We start from the raw sequence: 21,045 nt of genomic DNA on the forward strand, positions 1-21,045 counted from the left end.
ACTGAGGACAATGAAGCACTCGTGTTGTACCCAGGGCGTCTGGACTTTTATCCTCGCAGCCCCTCCTGAGCCATCGCTGCCCCATCTCAGTTCATTCTCATTACGGGAGGAAACACCACTTGGGCAAGAATACCAATGCCCTGATTAGCCGGTCAGGAGCCGTATTGCCTAGCAGCCCATCCCTCCTGGTGGATGCCCTGTTGTCCCAAACCAGCCAAAAGATATTTTGGACTGAATGCTCCATTGCACTGGAGCGATGGCACCTTTGAAATCTCAGCTGAGCTCTCGCAGAGGGTAGCCTGCAACCTTAACATTCTTGTCACATGCTTTTATTTACAGGTAGCACAAATGGAAGGGAGGAAAAACAGGTCTCATCATTATTGTGGCTTGATATATGCAAATATATTCAAGACGTGAGATTACCCACTGTGCAGAGACACCTGTAGTATTTAGGGACAACGGATGTGTTGAGTTTCTGCTTTAACTGAGAATCTTCTGGCTTAGGCTGGTTTCTTCCCATTATTAAATCATGCATTTTTTTTAATTTAATTTTCAAGACTTAACCTTGGGAAATTGCCACTCCATCCTCTTAGCACTTTCTAAGGAAGCCATGTAATTTTATGGCTTGCTTCTCATAAAAGATACTTTATAACCCCTGTTACCCAGCTTGAGGAGCAAAGTCAATGTTTCAGCAAGTAAAGTTACTCTTTGGAGATTTTAAAAGCTACACGATTGTGGAGTCTTCAGTTTGCTAGAATGAGCTGTGTAATTAACAAAACTGGAAATAAAACAGTATCTCTTCTAGAAAAAAAAAAGATTTTTTTTAAATCATGAAGATTCAATTACATCTAATTATCTTAGCTATCAGTGCAACTCAGTGAAATCATCAGCTAGTATACTTGAATAGCCAAATATCTTTGATTGTTACAGTGATCAGTACATACGATTAGCAAGTACAAGCACAGCAATCATCTGCAGTACTTAAAGTATGACCAGCTTAGTATCCTAGATCAAAAAAACACATTTATTGATACAGAGCCAACTAATGGATTAAATGAAAACATATCCCATTCCTCTAATTGAATATTTGGGACTTAATGTTTTCTCATGCAGCATCAGAAAACTCACAGCTGACAATAAAAGCCATTCCTCTCTGACTATTCTGAAATATTTTAGACATTGAAGAGCAAAAAAATAGTAAGGCTATGGATAATATTGTATAGATGTATGCATCTATACATTTTCAGGTCCAATGACAACTATATGTAACACCTAAATAGATTAATCCTTTTGCCTTTTAGTAGGAAAAGATTTTAAAGGACTCTTCTTGGCCAGAATACAGATAGATATTAGCGTCGCTTTTGGAGTGCATCTGTGAAGGAGTCCCATATGTCTGTTCCACAAGAAAGCCAGAACTGCTGCAGTAGCAACAGAAATACTCTCTTGAGAAAGGCGAACCAAAAATCACAGAAGAGATATCAAATAATTTCATTTTAGGCTACCTGCTGATTTAAACCTGAAATACAAAATATTTTTTCAGACATTCAAATAAATGTTGTTTTTTAATATGCAACTTTCTACAGGCTTGGAAGTGGGTCTTAAGTCCTATGGTGTTGTACATCTGTGAAAGAATTGTTAGATTCTGGAGATTTCAACAGGAGGTGGTCATTACTAAGGTATGTAACATAGCTTGCATGTCTGCGTAAAAGAAACATTATGTCAATGACTTTTTTTATCTTTTATAGGTAAATTCTCTATATTATGACCTCATTTTTCACTCCTAGCTTCAGCAGTTCTTCCATCATTACCATGGTTTCAGCCAAGTATTGATTTTAGGTTTTGCATTTATTCCAATAGCAAGTCCATAAGAATATTCCATACAGGACCAAACTTGATTAATGAAGTACCAGACTTTACACCACCATAACACAAACATCTGCACAGAGGGTCTCTCTTTTTAATGAACTGAAACCATGTTCCACTGCAGTAAATGCCCTCGACTTCAGTAGGACACGGTTTTTACTTTCAAATCTGGAGGCTTCCAAGGAGATTAAGGGTTATATTATCAGTTAGCATAAATAGTCGAAGCTTCATTAATACTACTGTAACAATTTATCCCAGTTGTAAATATCTCTGTGCGCTAAGGGCCTATTTAAGTCACAGCAGAATGGATGGGGAACGGCGCTATTGAAGCAGCCAAGTCCACACGTATCAAGCTGGCAATCAGAAACAGGCTTATCCTGTGTGAGAGGAAAAGCATGTCGGATAAGTCTTGCTGCTGATTTCACAGAGTGGCTGTGATCTGAGAATCTCAGTATACTATGTGTGACATATAAAATTGTCTGCTTAACTGAGATTACCTCTTAAGAAAAGTATATTATAGAATTCAGCTCACTGGGCTCTTTTCTTCTTGCCAAACCAACAATAATCCCATGCATGTTAATTGTGTCACATGAGAGTAAAACTGGGAAATTATTCCAGACTATTAAGGAATACTTTTTCATAGGCTCTATTAAGATAGAAAGTTGACAAATTGTTGAACTGTTACAGCCTTTCCTCTGTCTTTTACATTCACAAAGCAAACTGCTCCACGATACACACTCTACGTGCTCTCAAGCTATTGGGCAGCAACAGCACTGCAAAATCTACAGGACGTTTAAAAATTACTGTGCATCCCAATTTGCATTAACTTGTGGTTGAACTCAAGCAGAAATGGTTGCAAAGTCACCTGTAACCTAATGGAAACAGTTACTCTTCTGAAGGAAAATAAAACAGGTCCTCTTATTATTGTTCAGGTGGTGACACATTCCTCTGGAGTCCTTGAGCTTCACATGAAGAAACACGGCTTTAAAATGGGACCTGGTCAATATATCTTTCTACAGTGCCCATCTGTCTCACAGCTGGAGTGGCACCCTTTCACCCTTACCTCAGCTCCCGAGGAGGACTTCTTCAGTGTTCACATACGGGTCGCCGGGGATTGGACTGCAGCCCTCTTCAAGGCCTTCGGAGCAGAGGAAAAAGTTTTCAAGGAATTGTGGATGTTACCAAGGTTTGAATAACAAACAATACATTTTAAAATGTTAATTCTACATTTTAAAATAAATGTTAACATTTTAACTGTAATTAATTTTGTGTGTGTTCTTTATGATACAGTATTAGATCATAGTTCTGGATCCATAAATATGCCATTATGCTAAAAAAACCCCACAAATACACACAGTCATGAATATAGGCCAACAGCTACCAAGAAGATGTGATGACTAATCCAAGATTTAAAGTCCATATCAATATCTACATCTCTGTTGCTATCATTTAAATCTCTAACATCTATATCTACACCTAAAGATACCCATTTTGACAGATAGGTGCTTAAGAACTGAATTAAAACAACACTGGAAGCTGTCTGCTAGCTTTGTGCCTGTATGCTTATGCTCTGATGGCACCCATCACCTGCCATCCAAAATTCCAGCTTTTCCCTTTCAGTTACTTAGATATTTTGTGGCCCCAGAAACTTCCGCCTGAACCTTACTTCTTTCCAGCAGTCTCCCTCAACTCTGTCTCTGGTTTCCAAACCCTGCTCCACTTTATAAAGGTTATTGGCGTTCAAATTCTGTATCTGTGGCATCTTAATCCAAGCAAAAGCTTCATGCTGTGTTGTTGCAAGTCAGCAACCTAGTCCGCTGAAGTTAATGGAGCCATTCTGACTTACACTAGCTAAGCACCTGGCTCTATATGTAATGGATTCAAACCATGTAGCTCCTCGCAGGTGTAGTGGAGATTTCCAGCACAGGATCATTTCAATTCTGGTGGAGTGTGTAGGGCCTGGGACTGAAAGGACTGTTTTCCCCCTGGAAAACTGCTTTTGATGAGGGACTTCTAGTAAAACTGAACAGCAAAAAGCACTTGTTTAACTACATTTATATAATTTAATGGGACTTGGATGATAAAGAACATTCCCTTAAAAAGCTTATAGACACCCCTGAGCTACAGAGGTGTACTAGAAGGTGGGGACAGAGAAGAAAGTCTGGTCCAGTCCCTGCATTTTATCAGTTAATAAGAATTAGAAATGAAAGCCGTGCCTTTGTTAAAGGCAACTGGAATGAGAAGTATGCCGTTTCAGCAGAACTGGAGCAAAAATGGTCCAAAGTGATTGACAGCCAGTGTAAAGAATGAGAAAGAGAAAAATGTTATCAAATGTTGCTGGCCACAATGCAGGCCTGAAATTAACAGCTCTGTCAGATATATAAAGACTCTTCTTTTTAATCTTGTTAGGGTGCCTAATGCCATCATTCAGTTGCTTTCTTGCAATATATTAAAAAGAATATTTCAATAGTTAAGGTAGCAATAAAGCAAAAAACAAGTCTTTTTCACAGATATCAATATCTACAGATAAACACCAAATTGGTGACTGTATTAAAAAATAACATAGCAGAAACTGAGCAGAAGACAGAAGACATAGCAACTGAATGATATGGTAAGGTTCTAAAAATAAACTATGTAATTAATAAAAGAAGACTAAAATAAAATGTACATGCATTTATACACGTAGCAAAGACAGTTAGTTGTGATTTCTGGGCAGTTTGAGAGATAAGACCATAGACTAGACTATTTCTGTGAAAATAATCAAGTTCCATATTATGCCTCTTTGGGATTTTGGCTCACTTAATTGCTGGTTTAGCACATTGTCCTGATATCTAACTTCTCTTACGGTCAGGGTACTACACAATAATGCTGATCAGCAAATGTTTAAATTCTAAAAATAATACAAGAATCTGTTAATATTACTTTTCCAAAAATAAATACTTTCCCTGCCTTCCCCAAAAGTATAATGCTTCTTTCTAATGAAATTGTGTAGATGAAGACAAAGAACATGGACAATCCAAGCCACAGCTAGAAACAGTCTATAGCCCTATTTTCTACTCCTCCCTTGGCAAATGCAAATGTAATATTTTTTGTCACTTTGTTTACTACCTTCCTCCCTTCCTCCACCCGCTCTAGATCAAATGAATGGGTTGTATAGGTCAGTTTTTCTTTCTCTGCTTTCTCCTCCCTACTTCTGTGAGTCTTTGTATTTGCTAAGCTCTCTCTACGGCTAAGCAAGGCATTCAAGCAATGATGGGATCTCTGTCACCTGAGGATTTAGGAGCAGACTGACAAGACAAATCTCTGTAAGGAATGATTCAGAAATAATTGATCCTGTCTTGTAGCACAGAAACAGATTAAAGAATCTCTTGAAACTCCTTCCAGATCAATTTTTTCTCAATCTACTAACACTAATGAGAATTGCTCCCAAGCCCACATTGAACTACATAGAAAGTTTACCTGAAAGCCGTTCTCAGGCACTTTACATATATAGCCTAATGTAACTGAATTTTACAGGAAGTTTTGAGTGCTCAAAAAGTACAGGGCTGGGCAATAACCTGAATAACAATACATATTTTTAAAAAAAGATTATTTTTTTTATACTCAAGGCCAGATTTCCAAAAGATATCCCCGAGTAGCTGTTTCATTTGCTACCACACTTGTAGAGCATTTGGAATATTGAAATAAAAGTGACAAGTACAAACGAAAGGGAAAATATTTGCTAGGACTTCAGGTATACTTTAAGAAAGCAACAATAGGGTTTCAGGTATGTTGTGTCCCTATATTTGTGTGTACCATTGCTTGGTGATCCCCCCTTCTTTTCCTGTTAAAACATTTCATTCTTCCTATATCTGCATATTTGTTTGTAGTATTTGAGCTGAATTTTAAAGATGATTCATGCTATAAAGAGCACAAAACAACGGAAGATCTGGAAGAAGGAAAACTTAATTTTTCCTAAGGACTGGGTGTTAGTGAAACCATCTTCCAGAGCACTTATGTTATTTAAAGACAGACTGGACAGAGCACTCCAAAGTACTGTGTGTATTTACATTCCATGTTGCTAGAGGAATGAATCTGATTATTTAATAATCTTTTTCATCTCTAATTTTGACCAAAATGAATGCCTCAGCATCAGCAACACTGATTATAGGAGGTAGTAACATAAACAAGCATTTCTCCTTACATATTTTGTCTTTATGTCAGATACTAAGTACAGTATTATTGCCAAAAATGTATTTCTGAAATACTGGTTTTTCAAAAAGAGCTGAGAAAATAGTAGTTTCCTTGCATATGATGACCTCCTTCTTGCTTTCTCTTTTATTACTTTAACACATATAGAGAACTTTTCAAAATTATTAATATAATCTGTTCCTCTTTACTTTGATATATACAATATAGAAAATAAAGCTCTAAAACAGGATGCTTTTCAGTAATTCGTAATCAAATATGCAAATTCCACAGCTAAATTTGGACATGCAATTATATGACTAATCACATTGCAGAAAGCCAGAAAATTGCAATTGCATGCTTAAATAGATGGCCAGGCCCCAAACCCACATGGGTGCTCTTGTTCTCTCACTTCAGAAAAAACAGTTGCTTTGCTATTACATGGCACCCACTGAAAATTAAATGTGTACGGGTAATTTCTGTGCCAACTTAGACATGTATTTTCTCTTTTATTTTAACAGAAGTTCAGTTTTTAAAACATGTAGCGCAACAAATTTCAACCTTTCTGTCATTTTATATGTTGCTGACCCTTGACTAAATGTCTTGTTGCTGTAGACTGGCCGTGGATGGACCATACGGATCTGCAACCACAGACGTCTTCCACTACCGAGTGAGTGTGTGCATTGCAGCAGGAATCGGCGTCACGCCATTTGCCTCTATTTTAAAATCCATTTGGTACAAATGCTGCAACCCTAACACAGTACTGGTGCTGCAGAAGGTAGGTGGGAAAGTTCATCGCTCCATCAAAAAGTTCCACAAATGAGCTATTTTGCCAGGTGAGAGAGGCATTTCAGAGCTAGAGACTCATTTGAGTGCTTTAACTCACTTTCAGCAGCAGTCACTCGCTTTCCAGCTGCCTCAGAAGCTGTTGTGGGGTAGGGTCTCCCAAATTCACTGTCATTCCCTGAGGAAGAAGGTAGCCCTAGCTGCAGAGTTTTTAGTAAAAGCTGAAGAATCAGATTTTCAGTAGCAACTGGAGATAAACGTGGAATGTCTTTCATAGCTAGACAGATAGAGAGCTAGAAGAGAAATTTGTCCTCTTTCCTACCAAAAATAAATCCTGTGAGGTCATCTCAGACAGAAGTGAAGGGCAGCACTGGCTCCTTGTCCAGCTGCATGTTTCATGAGGGCCCTTTGGCTGTGTCTTCTGGTCCAGAATGCTGCATTCAGTGACCATTAGCTGCTTTTCTCACCTTGCAAAGTCAGGATATTAGCTAGCATAGAAGGAATAAAAAAAGGCATTTAAGCTCTGGATGAGATGCATATATCAAGATACATATTACTGCCTCAAACCACTTTAATTATTTTGTTGAAAAAAATATATTGGGGTCTGTAAAGCGTGGATGGCACCAATTAAGTTAACGTACTCTTGATCTGCTAACCTGTTATACATCTTCTGCCAAGGGTATGTGAAGCAGCACTGGCAGAGGATAGGTGAAGAAGAGATAATGGGTGAAGTAAGGTAAGGGGTAGAAGGTAACAGAGGCAAAAATCAGCATTAAACATTCTCTTCCCTATCGATCATGGCAAGTGGTAGCTTTTGAAACTTACAGCTTCTTTTAGCTCATTTTCCAATGTAAAAGCTGAATCAGGAACTGTTCAACATTTCACATTTAAGGACAAATGTTGAAATTGCATTGGAGTGGACAGATCTCTGAGAGGGTCAGTACATATGGAGCAGATTGCAGGACTAAGGGGCTGAACTTTTTAAATGAAAGAGTGTTAAAACTGGCATCTTAATGACAAGCTGCCACTGAAAAAGCATCTGGGATTTTAGTAACTGAGGAGTTGAGGACAGGTTCAAATTGCCAGGGGGTATCTTTGAGGCAGAAAAAGCACTGAGAAGGGAGGGAAATAAAAATGAAAATACGTGCTAGATGTGAAAAGAAGTGTATTTTCAAACACTACGATTGTACCAGAATGATCTTTTCCACTGGAAGGGGAGCTAGATATATAGATATATATAGAGAGAGACCCATTGTATATGTATATTATGTATATTCTATATGTATACAAGTAAAATTGTTATTATTGTCATTGCTGTTGTTGTCTTAAGGGGAAAAGAACAGAATTTAACTATAAATTGAGAGTATAGTATACTTCAGGGTGTTCATCCATAGCTTAGGGAGAATCTTGGGTAAGTGTGCCTGCAAAAATAAATGCATTGTGCATTCTGCCACAGTTTTCTGCTATAGAGTTCAGTTTTTCTGAATTCCTGTGAAATACAAAAGTATCATGATTTCTGTATGTCCTTTCTCTATATCTTGGCTTCCTTACTGGTGCAGTGGGAATAGTGATACTTATTTTTCACAGGTGTTATGAGGCTAAACTTCATTGGTGCTTGTAAAGTATTTTGAAAGCCTGGATGAAAGGTCCTGGGGAAGTTCACGGCATTACTTAAAAAATTTAGCAGTCATCTTAGTGAGAACGATTTATCTCAGGGTAGCTCCATATTTTTTTTCCATTGGTTAAAAGCTTCCACTTGTGGTATAATTACAAATAATTTAATCTTCCTCAAAGTATTCAGCACTCTCTTTCTGCCATGATGAGTACCATAGAAATGTCTATTAAGGAAATAAATAAGAGGTTTTTCTTTTTTTAACAACTCCGTTTTGATTTGAGTACAGCTATCATTACGCTTATTGAACTAATATTTCTTAGTGTTGCCCACATACGGTTGAGATATAAATACTCATAGCTTCCATAATGTCTGCAGCTGTATAATTTAAAAAACCCAGCAAATCAAAAAGACTACACATTTATCTAATTGATTCTTCACAATTAAATAGCCTTAGAGCCTTCATTTCCCTATCATTTTTTGCAATGAGGAAGGGCACTGCTACTAGTCACGGCTGGAAAGTTTCTGCTAGCTTTAGTTACACATAAAATGATCTTTTTTTCACATTAGTGGTCTCATTTTTCAGATCAATTGCTGCTGAAATTGATAAAATTGTACTGATCCATCAGATGCTAATATTAGCAAACATCCACTTTCTCTTTTACACTGTATAAGGACATAAGAAAGGTCCTGCTGAGTGTCACCAAAGATCCATCTAGCCCAACATCCTGTCTCCACCAGTGGCTCTTCATGAACACCTAGGGAAAAGTATACAGACCAGAAAATCATACAGTGATAAGTCTTTAGTGGACACTTTCTTGCCTTTGAGCAACTTGCAGTTCAGTAATGTCTTGATGCAAGAGCTGCATCTCTGCGTTTAATATCCCTTAGTAGATTTTTCTTCCATGAATTTCTCTAACTGCTTTTTTAATCCATGTAGACCTTTGACAACCACAGTATGTTGCGGCAGTACGTTCAGCTACATACTGTGAGGAAAACAAAACCAGCCTCTTCCATTTGCTTTGGGATCGACCGTCCCTCCCTGAGGTAATCTGCTTTGAGCTCTACCCCAGCCCACAGCCCTCTCCATAAAACATCTTCTCCCAAAGACCTAAAAACCTGGGCTCTTTTTGCTGTCAGACATAACCATTTTTCTGAGCTGTATTTGAGAACACTTTAGGCCCCTTGCCCCAAATTTAGGGGTATGAATTTGAGCCTTGTCCTGCATTTATACGAAAGGCTGCGTGCTGCCACACCAGCCGCAAGTCAGCGCCTCATGCAGGCTGCCAAAGCCCCGTCTCCTGCACGCCCCGGGCTGCAGGCACTGCTGCGCCTTACCTGTAGTGGCCCACTGGATCAATTAATTAGGCTGAGGAAGACCCCCGATCTTTTTTGGTATGCTACAGCCCACAGGTGGTGTGGTATACTCAGGAGCAGGATGGACTGGGATTTTGCAGGGAGGTGCCCGGCTGCAGATGTAAGAGGGTTTTGCAGGGACTGGTCATCTCTAAGGGGGAGCAGCGTTAGTCAGGGATGAAGGTGCCTCCCTGGGCATCTCCTGCTTCATCACCTTTTACACCCCTTTGGTGAAAAGGCGGCTTTGCCCAGAGCTGCAGCTCCACCTCTGTCTGCAGGGAGCAGGGAGAAACAGACGGATGGTCATCAACAGATAATTATTAATGACTTTCCACACAATGGAAGCTGATTTTCAAAGTATGGTCTTTCACCTTACAGGAAAGAGCTATTGGAGCTCTTGCTCTTGTCTGTTGTACAAAATTCAGGATGTGGGAAACTGAATGATAAATACGGATGCATTGCAAGGGAGCAGAGTATTACAGAAATAAGCAACTACTCAAACCCCTGCATTACAGATCTGATTAATAGCAATACTGCATCTAACTCAATTTGCAAAAAGAGCACTTGGAAAATTTAAGACAGTTTACTTGGGCAAGCCATCAAGCTGATGAATGCAGTTGATGCGGGTAGGGTGGGTGGAGACTAATGAAACATAAATCTAAAACAGATTTTTAAGGGTCCTAAATAATTGCAGTCAGTTAATAGTATGAGGCTTACAAGAAAAAAAGTAGGATTCAGAATAATTGTTTAATTATAGAAATGCATTGATGCTGGCTTTATTCTACAGTTTTAATAAGGATTAATTTTATTGTGCATTTATTGTATTTTAATTATACATGTAATATGTTGTGCTATGCTATGGGCAGTCAGTGTAAAGAAAGGAAGACTCCTTTGTAAACACCATTTATTTTAACATATTATACTAGAAGTCCTCTTCAATCTAAGGGAAATGGAGACCTTTTACCCATAGGCCATCCTTCTTCACTACCTCTTTTCTTTCTGAGCTTATAATTATGGCCAAAAATACTTCTTATAATGACAGTCTTTCTTCATTACCAAAAGCCGTCCACCTCTAACATGTGAAAAATAGAGGCAGTGCAATGGATACCACTTCAGCAGAACCGCACCAGGGGTGAGTTTAAGGCATTTCTGCAGCTTCAGAAAGTTACATCCTTTCTTGAGAGGACTGTGCCAGAGGCGGCTTGGCCCAATTCAGTTGGACTGGCTGTTACTGTAACAGCTAGGTCTGCAACCAGCTAAAAGCACACCTTCAAGCTCCATAGCCTGATATTCTGGAAACCAGTCCCTCATTTCGAAGACCACATCATCTCAACTAATGAGATAATTGGCTAGCTTTTCTTCCTCCTTCCCTGAATGTGCTTGGCTCCCAGTCCTGCCCACATGCTCTCAGTTGCTACCCCATGCACAATTCATTATTCATGTAGAAGCACATGCCTCCCCTCCACACACATGTACCAAATATACATTTCCATAAAATGAACTGCTGAAAAGACTTGAGAGATAAGATGATCAAGTAGAGGCTGGGGGAAGAAATTTCTCACTACAAATCAAGAGCCACGGTGTGATACAGACTGACAGCACTCAGTGGCCCGATTTTTGAGGTGCTGAGGATGCAGAACAAGTGGGGACTTCAAGATTCAGACACAAAAAACTACATAAAGGTTAAGGCTATAGATCTTATCCAGTTTCGGTAATTTAAAATAATGCTGCTGTTGGTCACAAAAATGAAATGCTATAAAGTCAGTGGGCTTGCTTTTTCCTCATAGTCTATGCCAGTGTAAATCAGCAGCAACCCCCCTGTAAAGCAGTGAGGTGATATTTAAGGTAAAGCATTGGAACAGAAGGGGAAAAAGCAAACAGTCAAGATGGTTGGTACTAAAGTTCTGCAGACAGTCCTATTCCTGAGCTGTAAAAATACCCTACTTAACCCTGAATGCTTTATCTCTGTTTCCTGGGATCATACTTCATTTATATTTCTTACAGAAACCACAGATGGTCCCTTACAGTACACTTAGATCTAGGAAACATCTCAAATTATTGTTAGTCTCTTTCACCAAATCTCCAGTGAAGCATGGTGTTACCACATTTTTCTCCCACCACCTTACCAAAGTCTGACAACCTAGTATATTAAATCTTCGGGAAATCTCTTTACAGCTTTCTGGTTTCTTCTCTGATTTTTCTCTTCAGAAGTGTCTAATATGCATCTTGATCTCATTGATCCTATGGAAAAGGGCTACAATTTCCAAATCATCAGAGCTCCCACAATGATTGCCTTGGGGACCGACCTTCCAGATTACCTTTGATATTGAGGTACAATAAAAGACAGAGGGGCTGGTGAGCACAAAGAAAGATGGGTTGGAGGAAAGCAAGGGATTCTGCAACAGAATAAAAATCACAGTCACAATTAAACAAGTTCCAACCGTCCCTTTGTTATAAGCTTATACATTGTCCTCCATGCTGTTCCTTTTTCATCTGAAATTGTGTGGTTTTAGGCTTCCTCCATGTTTGTGAATTATTTCTTTGGAGGCATTATAAAAATAATTACACTCAAAATTACATTGCCCACAGAGGCTCATTCAAGGTCTGGCACCCTCTGTTCAAAAGTAATGATGGATTGTGTGGCAAGAGCTGCAGAATTCGAGTTTTAAGAATTGCAGTCAGATTTGTCTTAGAATTGTGGTTCAGCCGGGCATCAGGGTAGTGCCTGGGCAGCCACCCAGGGAACTTCAGACATTTGTCCCCTGGGTGGTGCGGGAACTCCCAGTACAGTCACCTACACAGCTCTACCGGCTTGAGACGAGGGACTGAGCTGAAAGCAGGGGATGGGCTGTACTCCCGATCCCCTTCACAGCACAGAATTGGTGGAGGAGATTTCCACGTGGGAAATTCTGACTGTCCTGAAGACTCCCAAAGGTAGCTCCTGCTCCTGCTCCTGCTCCTGCTGGCCTAGGACAGCTGTATGTCTCAGTGTGTTGATTAAGATCCTGAGAAGGGATCCTCACCAGTCCCGAGACTGTTCCTGCAGGCAGTTCCTGCTGCAAAATTGATTAACTTGTACACAGATAAGACATTTGCAAATGGTCAGCAGAAACTGTTCTTGCAGAAGTGGTCACACAGGACAGTCTTTTATACGTAGTTAATTAGTTAGAACATGCTTTGTATGTAGTTAAGACAATAAATCACAATAGATCGTGCACATGCTGGAGTGGTCACAACGGTCCTTGGGCCAGCTGCCTGTAAGAACCCAGCAGAAAAAGGGTTTTGGGGAGTCTCACCTGATCCAGCTGAAGATGTCACCACAAGGACTCCCGAAATAGAAACTCTCATCATCATATGGACAGTGACTAACCATTTTGTTTGAAAGATTTTATTCCCTATGCAAGCATTACCCTATGCCAAGATCCTAATAAATTAGCTTCTTTTTTTTTAAAACAAACGCTCTGCTCTGTTTCTGATTGACTGCAGTAGAGGAGGAAGAGACAGAAATAAGCCATAGGAATGATTAAAGGATGGAAAATTAGACTCTCAGTGACAGATCCCAGGAAGGTTTGGTTTACCACAGAGAGGATTATAGGTTGACTTGATCCCAGCCACTAATTTCTACCAGGGGAACAAAACTTTAATAATAGGCTCTCCAATCCAATAGACAACTAAAACAAGATCCAGCATATGGAAGATGAAGCTAGAGAAATCTGGATGAGAAAAACTGTAAATTTTTCATAGAAAGGAGGTTTTCAACCAATAGAAAACCAATCATGGGACAGTGGTTCGTTTTACCCCTTTGGCAACTTTAAAATTATATGCTCCAATTTAAACAAGAAATACATTAAGAAATAAGTAGAGGCATTCTGTAGCCTGTTTTACACAGGGTATCCAACTTGAAGAACGTAACTGTGTCTTATGACCACATCAACTGTTAACCTATGGCATAAGGTCTTGAGAAACGGGAATTTCTTGCTTCAGTGCTGAATGAAACTGAAATTCCATTTTAAACATAACTGAACATAAATCCAAAATTTCAAAGAATAATCAAGTTATTTGCAAGAAATGCAGGGTGAGGTATTATAAATTGAGATGCACTGGCAGGGGGAGATGAGAAACTTGTACATCTTCACTAACCTATCTTCCCTAGCACATTAATATATTCACTCAATGTTTAAGATGAAAATAAATTTTTTAAAAGATAGAAACTACATCATCAAAATGATGTGTAATTATGTTTAAATTTACAGTGGAGAAGAGTCATACACTATGTAGCTAATGAGTTGAGCCAATCATTAGGAAGTTTTATTGAAAGTTTTCTTCTTGTTAAATCTCTTTACTTTTATCTGACAGGTTTATTTTTACTGGATTTGTCGAAACCCATCAGCATTTGAGTGGTTTGCTGATCTTCTGTTCCATTTGGAAACAAAAATGGCTGAAAAAGGGAAAAATGATTTTCTAAGTTATCATATATTTCTTACTGGCTGGGATGAAAGTCAGGTAATAATGAAACTGTTACGAGTCTGAGTTAATGTACCTTACTTTTCCAGTATGGTAACATATGGAACAGGAACAGCTGAATAAATGATGGATGAAGCAGAGACACAAAGAACTGTAAATATAAAGACACCAAGCCGTCTGTTTCCATCTCATATTTAGGAAAACAGGAATGGAGAAATCAAGCCAGTGATCCTTCCAGTCCTATATCTTGTCATGGGTAGCGCTGATTACCAGGTGTCTTGTAGAAAAGTGCAGAGAGCCTTTCAGGGGCTTGTGAAGGAACATTTTGTCCACATATTTGGAATGGTCTTTAAATAGATTCTGGCATTTTTGTACAGAAACATGGAGGGTTGTATAAAAAGTGTTGTTTTTGTTTAATCTTATTATTTACTATAATTTCTGTTGTTCACATATATGTCCAGAGCACTTTTGAAACCTGCTGCGCTCAGAACATTTTGGCAACAAACTCTATAATTCATGTTGTTTGAAAAGACATTTTCTCTGATTGACTTTAAATTTGCCATCTCATAATTTCATTGGACCATCCCCCCTCGAGGCACTTAATCCTTAAACTGGGTTGATTTTATTCAACTTCTTTAGTCTTTACCTAGACCCAAATGAGTTTATTTTTTTTCTCTCTCTTTTTTTAATGGATCACTCAGATCACACTGTGATCAGAGTTAGGCACCTGCCAGAAAAACTCTCACAGGAAATTCTTTGCTCTACTGTTTTATTTCCTGCTGTCTCTGTTGAATGAAGGACTGCCTAGTAGAGATTAAAAAAATAGATTTCAGAGAGCTTTTCCCCTCCTGCCTCTGCTGCCACAAAACCCCATTGTTTCTTTCTGCTTTCCTTAGGGTTTCTGTCAAGTAATGAGGTATGTGCATAAAGCTGTATTCAGAAAAATCTGCTCCCATCGTGAAGTATATGGCAGTTAGAGAAACTAACACTGCATTAGCAATATCACAGGGTATTACCTAAAACCTGCTTTGAAAGAAGCTATTGAGGAACCTAACAAAACACAAAGTTGCCCTCGTCTCTCAACTGTCATCATCCCACTTCCCTCCTGGGCAAATATCAGGCCAGAAATCAGGTAGGGAGACAACTATTCTTGCTGGGATGTCGGACTCTCTTCACTTGTGTGCCCTGCACTTTTCTGAAGTGCCTCCTTCTTCTCTTCAAACTCCATCGTCTAGTCTTCTGTCAGCACTGACTCGTTATCCTGTGCTGCTGGTTAGGTGACACCGGAGCATCCCTGAAGCTGTGCTGCCTCCCCTCCTACACTGGTACTGCTCTTGCTCCTGGACAACCCCCCCAGCATCCTACCTCCAAAGGGCTGTGGGGGAAGAGGAATGCTTTTCAGTGGCTGCTTCTTCTACTCTAACCAAGCCCAGGGAACTGTCCTGGGTAACAGCTCCACCTTCTACAGACATCCACAGAGCTCCCTCATCTTATAGGTCTTACTTATCATTAGTAAATTCCAGTTCATCACTCCTCAAAATTTGAGCTTCAGCACCAGTAATATTTGGATGATGCTTTACTTTACTTCTCCCTCAGCAAACAATGAAACCAACATTCTCCCCATTCTATCCCTGTCTCACCATTAGTCAGGTGAAACTGAACCCAAGTAGGATGGGCAATTTATACCTTCTAGTGCACCCTCCACCTAGTGCAGGTGTTTACTCCTCAGACATAATATTTGTTCAATGCTTCATGCTCTTTGTAGATTCCATGTTGGCAACAGATGGTCAAACAGATATGGCACATGTCTGCCTCTGCTTGGACAAGGAATCATGTTTCAGCCTATTGCTCCTTGCAATGCCCCTGAGATTCCTAGGCAACTTTAATGCTGTGAGCCATAGAAAGGGCTAACACCAAAATTCCTGGAAAAGTTCCACTTAATGAGAGCAGAAATATACCATCTGTTCAGTGGCACAATTTTGCTGTAAACAATTAAAAAATCCTGCAGTTCCCCACCTCCCACTCCCACCAAAAACTTTAAGTTCTTTCTTAGAGTATTCCAAGTCCTCCATGACATTGGCCCAAACTAACAAGAAGAACCTTTTAGAAACATGACCTCTTGTGACAACTGTGCTTGACCAGAATTATTGAGTTGTTAAGCAACATGGAAGACTCATTAGCACGAGAAATATACAATATTCCCAGGAAATGGATCTAAATTTCAGCAACCACTTCTACAAGAGATGATAATGATGCCTAGTTCATGCTAGGGCCTGAACTAAATGCAAACTCCATTTTTTAACTTAGCTTTCCTCTGGTAATTTCTTGACAGTAATAGTAACAATGATAGTCTGTAGTGAAAACAAGCGTATTACTCCTACACAACAGCAGCAGAATTAGTAGAGATGATGGTTTTGTTTTTAAATGCATCTAGGAAGTACTCAGCATGGTAATGTGTGGAGCTGAGAGACTGTAAATGCCCATGAAAATCAGGATTTGTTTTCTTGGCACTGGGAGCTGTGCAGCTCGCTTAGTTCAGTGCTTCACCTGAGCTGATCCACTTTCTGCACCTGCCTCTACCTGAGGAGAAGAGTCAAAACACTCTGGGTTTTACACCTGCCGAGCTGGTACATCTGCTGTCTCTTCCATCAGCAGCAGAATGCTCTGGACTTACTTAAGGTGCACATAATTGCTAGTATTTATTGTCAAACTCTGTTATGGTACACTTTACTCCTTTTCCTAAACTCCAACTCAACCTTAAAATGGTGACTGTCACTTCAGGATACGCAACGAAGGAAGTGCAGGGTGAGACATTCAAAGGCTGAGAAGAAGTTTAGGAATCTAAGACCTGCTTGTAAAAGTGACTGAGGCACTTAGGCCCAGGCCAGTAAAGACAGATATTTAATCCCAACTCGTTTCAAACATTCCATCTCAAGAAACTGAACTCCTTTGAGGTCTTGGGCACTTTTGGAAGTACTTTTTACAATTCTAGTAATATTGTGAACTCTTGAGTACTCCTCTCTCCTCTCCTCCTCCCATTTGATAATTACACAGTTTCCTTTCCCTCATTAATACTTCCATCTTTCACAGCAAAGCAGTGTTATTGCTTTCTCCTCTTACTTGCGGTATATGTTGTTGACTCTAAAATTATTACCTTGTAAATTTGCCTTTAGGCTACTCACATAGCCCTACATTATGATGACAAGATGGATGTAATTACTGGTTTGAGACAGAAGACCTGCTATGGAAGGCCAAACTGGGACAATGAGTTCAAGCAACTAGCCGAAAACCATCCTAGGTAAGGCAGGTTAGCTTCTAACCTTGTTAGGTAACTCTTCTCTCAGCATAAACAGTGGGAGAAGGGGAGGACAAACCTCTCTAAATGACCCTTTTAAAATAATTTAGGGGGTTTTTGCTGTGTGGAAAGAAGATTTATGCTTAATGAAGCTTTTAATGAAGAAATCTCGGAAAGAGAATGCCAATAAAATCTAATTTTTGGACAAGAAAATCTAATATTTAGAAGTATTTCAATATCCTGGCCTTTGTCCAGATATAATTGAAACACACAATCCAATTACTGTTCTGCACAAAGGACAAAGTAGCATTAATTTCCCTTGAAGATGGTTATTAAAGAGATAAACTGTGATTTTTTTCTTATGATGTCAAGGATATGTTTGTTCCCCTAACATATTTGGCTACTCTTGCAAGACTATGCTGTTCTGTTATTAGTTCGTCTCTGCTGGCAAAGACAGTTCATTTGAACTTGGTGGATTCGCTAGTGGTCTGAGAAAAGCTTCTTTGTTCCTGAAAGCCTTTGAAGCAAGAATTTGAAATATTTTGTGTTCAGAAGTAGAAAATTCCAGAATCTTTGTGACTCTCTATGGTTTCCAAACATTTACCTGCTAATGCAAAATAAAGGCTTGCACTTGGGAGACAGAGATACAAAATGAAAAAGAAGAAAACTTTTTTTTTAAAGATGAAAAAGTCACAAGAAAAAGCTGAAAGGGAGGAGATCAAAGAGAATACAGTAAGCTACAAGGATACCATAAAATTGCAAAAATAACAGTAATAGAGAAACCACTTGATGGAGGTCAAAATAAATACAATCAGGAAATATGAAAGATTAAAAATAGAAAAAGGCCAAGAGTAGAAAATACTATTTTTGAAAGACCTTTTATAGGGGTTCTACTGCATAAATAGAGCTTTTAAAGTTATAGTTGAAACATTACTTTTTATTACTTTTGTTAAGTACAACTGAGAAAAATCTGGTTTTCTGATGCTCAGGGAGTGAGATGGACATTAACTTTCTACACTGGATCTTGTGGTAGTTCCTTAGAAATCCAGTGCTAAAGTGACAGAAAAGTCTGCATTTGCTTCTGAATCTAAATGCCCATGTTCATGGTCAATGATGAACCTTTTAAAGAAAACCTCACATGAAAAAAGGATTCCTTATGAGAAAAAAAATACCCTACCTTTTTTTGCCCTGAGTTACAGAAGGTTCAAGAGGCAAAGAAACTCAAGAGTTTCTATTGTGTGGTGGAACAACCAGCTTTTACAAATTGATTAAATTTTGGGTCCCTGCACCTAGGTCCATGGAGTTTCCCTTGGCTGCAACAGTGTCTTGTGGCAGATCAGCAGGAATATACCACTCCAGGTTAAACCTAGTGCAATCGAGCACCAGAACAATACGCGCACTACTTCTGGGGACTATGGCTTGGGCACCAAAATCAGAAGTTTAGTGAAAAACAAAAGTTTACAGGAGCAAACTTTTTGAAACTCATGCTTTCACTTGTCACTTGCACTGTGTTTACATTGATTGAGCTTCCGCAGTAGCACAGTATGTGTGTGTATCTGTGTGTACATATATATGTTTTAAAGCTATATGTGCTGTGTACTTAGAAGCAAGCCCTTTAAGGCACTTTGCAGCAAGTAACCAGGTTTCCAGCTCCCTGTAACAGACTTGTGCAGTTATGAACACAATTGTTTGTTACATTGGCCATGTTCTTATTTTATAAGAACTACCTATTTACAAATTTTGTTATTAAATCAGCCATTTAAAAATGGCCCATAGGCAGAAAAGTGTTAAAATGAGGAAAAGAATTTAAAAAAGAAGAAAACTCAGAAGTAACTGAGAATTTTGTGTATTTTTTAGAAAAAAAAAATTAACTCAGCTGGAGAAAAAGCACTGAAAATTTTCAGCCCAAGCAGTGTGTTTGCTTCTCTGATTAAAAAAACCTATAAAGATTAAAACCAAAGAACTACCATTTAAGTTTGTGACGTCTAATATAGCAATTCAAATAAATAATGCAGTAAGACATAATAAACACTAAAGTATTAAAATAATTATACTGTAATAATTTGTGACAGTAACACAATTTTTTTCAAATGCATTTCTCAAAAAGCCATTTCAAAAGATGCAAAGCCTGAGGCAGTCAAAAGGTACAGTTTATTTACTCTGCTACTCTCATGTTTTTGTTGTTATTGCGATTACAGCAACAGTATTGGAGTATTCTTCTGTGGACCCAAGACTCTCTCTAAGACCCTTCAAAAGACATGCAACTCATATTCATCAGTTGATCCAAGAGGAGTTCAGTTTCACTATAACAAAGAAAGTTTCTAGGCTGTACTTCTTAACTATATAATAGGTATTACCAAATTGTGTGGTTTTTCCTTACCTTCTCCTGTCCTCTACTCATTCTGCAGCATTCAGGCCAGATATTAGGAGTTGTAAATTGAAGTAGGTGCATTGACTTCAGCAGAAAAATGCCATCCTATGTCAACTAAACAATTGGACCCCATCCTTAGCCTTTCCTTCAGAGAACTGAAGGGCCAATTCTCCATTGCTTACTTAACGATGCTGTGAATCCATCTACATCTGTGTGAAAACCAGCACAAACCACTAACCTTTGAAGAAAAGGGCGTGAGTAAAATGGACATTTAGAACTGTACCTCACTATTGTGTATGATCAAACTACTACCACAGGCAATACTCACATTCCTGCTGTTTAAATCATGCCCAGACATTCAAAGCATTTTCCTTCCTGGTGTTCCGATTTTGCACTTCTTATAACCTCCCACTACGCAAACATCCACATCCACATCACCTTTTGTGCTGTAGCAATACTCTTTATATACACACTGTCCAACAAACTCCTGTTGCCCTACCAAACTATGCACCATTTAAACCTGCCATTTCTGCAGCGATGGTGGCTGTGCATGCCGTAAGCTAATATGTTCTGAGGGTTGATATGTTAAGGAGAGTCCAGAAATTTTTGCACTCAGCAAATGGATCTCCTGAGACAGGCAACTGAAGCTGTGGAAAAAAGTTTCAGGTGCCTTTTAAATGTCACTCGGCTTCATGGGCACTGAAGAGTGGGCTTTAAAAGATACAGAATCACACATATATAACAGAGTTACTGAGTTGGGAAGGCACCCCTAGGGATCATCTACTCCAAACCCCTTGCTCAGAGATTCTGTGAAGACAGGAGCGACATTTGCGTTCCTCCAGTCCTCAGGAACCTCCTCCCATGACCATGACTATTCAAAGATTATGACGAATGGCCAGCTCCCTCAGCACTTGTGGGTGCATCCCATCAGTTCCCATGGACATGTTTAAAAGCTCCCTAATTTGATCCTCCTTCACTGAGGGTAAGTCTGAATTGCTTCAGATTTTCCCACTTGCCTCAGAAGCCTGGGATCTCTGAAGGTCAGCCTTACCTGTAAAATTGAGGTAAAAAAGGCATTGAGTACCTTTATCTTCTCCATGCCCTTGGGCACCAGGTTCCCCACCCCATTCA

At 39.2% G+C, this 21,045-nt stretch overlaps 1 protein-coding gene across 1 annotated transcript in view; it reads left to right on the plus strand.

The window, feature by feature from the left end:
• NOX3 (NADPH oxidase 3) overlaps nt 1-19,868 on the plus strand; it is a 39,285-nt gene extending 19,417 nt beyond the window's left edge. The window contains exons 8-13 of the mRNA XM_010581861.1: nt 1,584-1,676; nt 2,796-3,049; nt 6,646-6,808; nt 14,141-14,287; nt 17,422-17,546; nt 19,742-19,868. Coding sequence (XP_010580163.1) covers nt 1,584-1,676; nt 2,796-3,049; nt 6,646-6,808; nt 14,141-14,287; nt 17,422-17,546; nt 19,742-19,868 — 909 coding nt within the window. The remainder of the gene's footprint in view (nt 1-1,583; nt 1,677-2,795; nt 3,050-6,645; nt 6,809-14,140; nt 14,288-17,421; nt 17,547-19,741) is intronic.
• Nucleotides 19,869-21,045: the final 1,177 nt, after the last annotated feature.

Source organism: Haliaeetus leucocephalus, unplaced genomic scaffold (assembly GCF_000737465.1).
Source record: "Haliaeetus leucocephalus isolate CR32 unplaced genomic scaffold, Haliaeetus_leucocephalus-4.0 Scaffold819, whole genome shotgun sequence".
NCBI classification, from domain to species: domain Eukaryota; kingdom Metazoa; phylum Chordata; class Aves; order Accipitriformes; family Accipitridae; genus Haliaeetus; species Haliaeetus leucocephalus.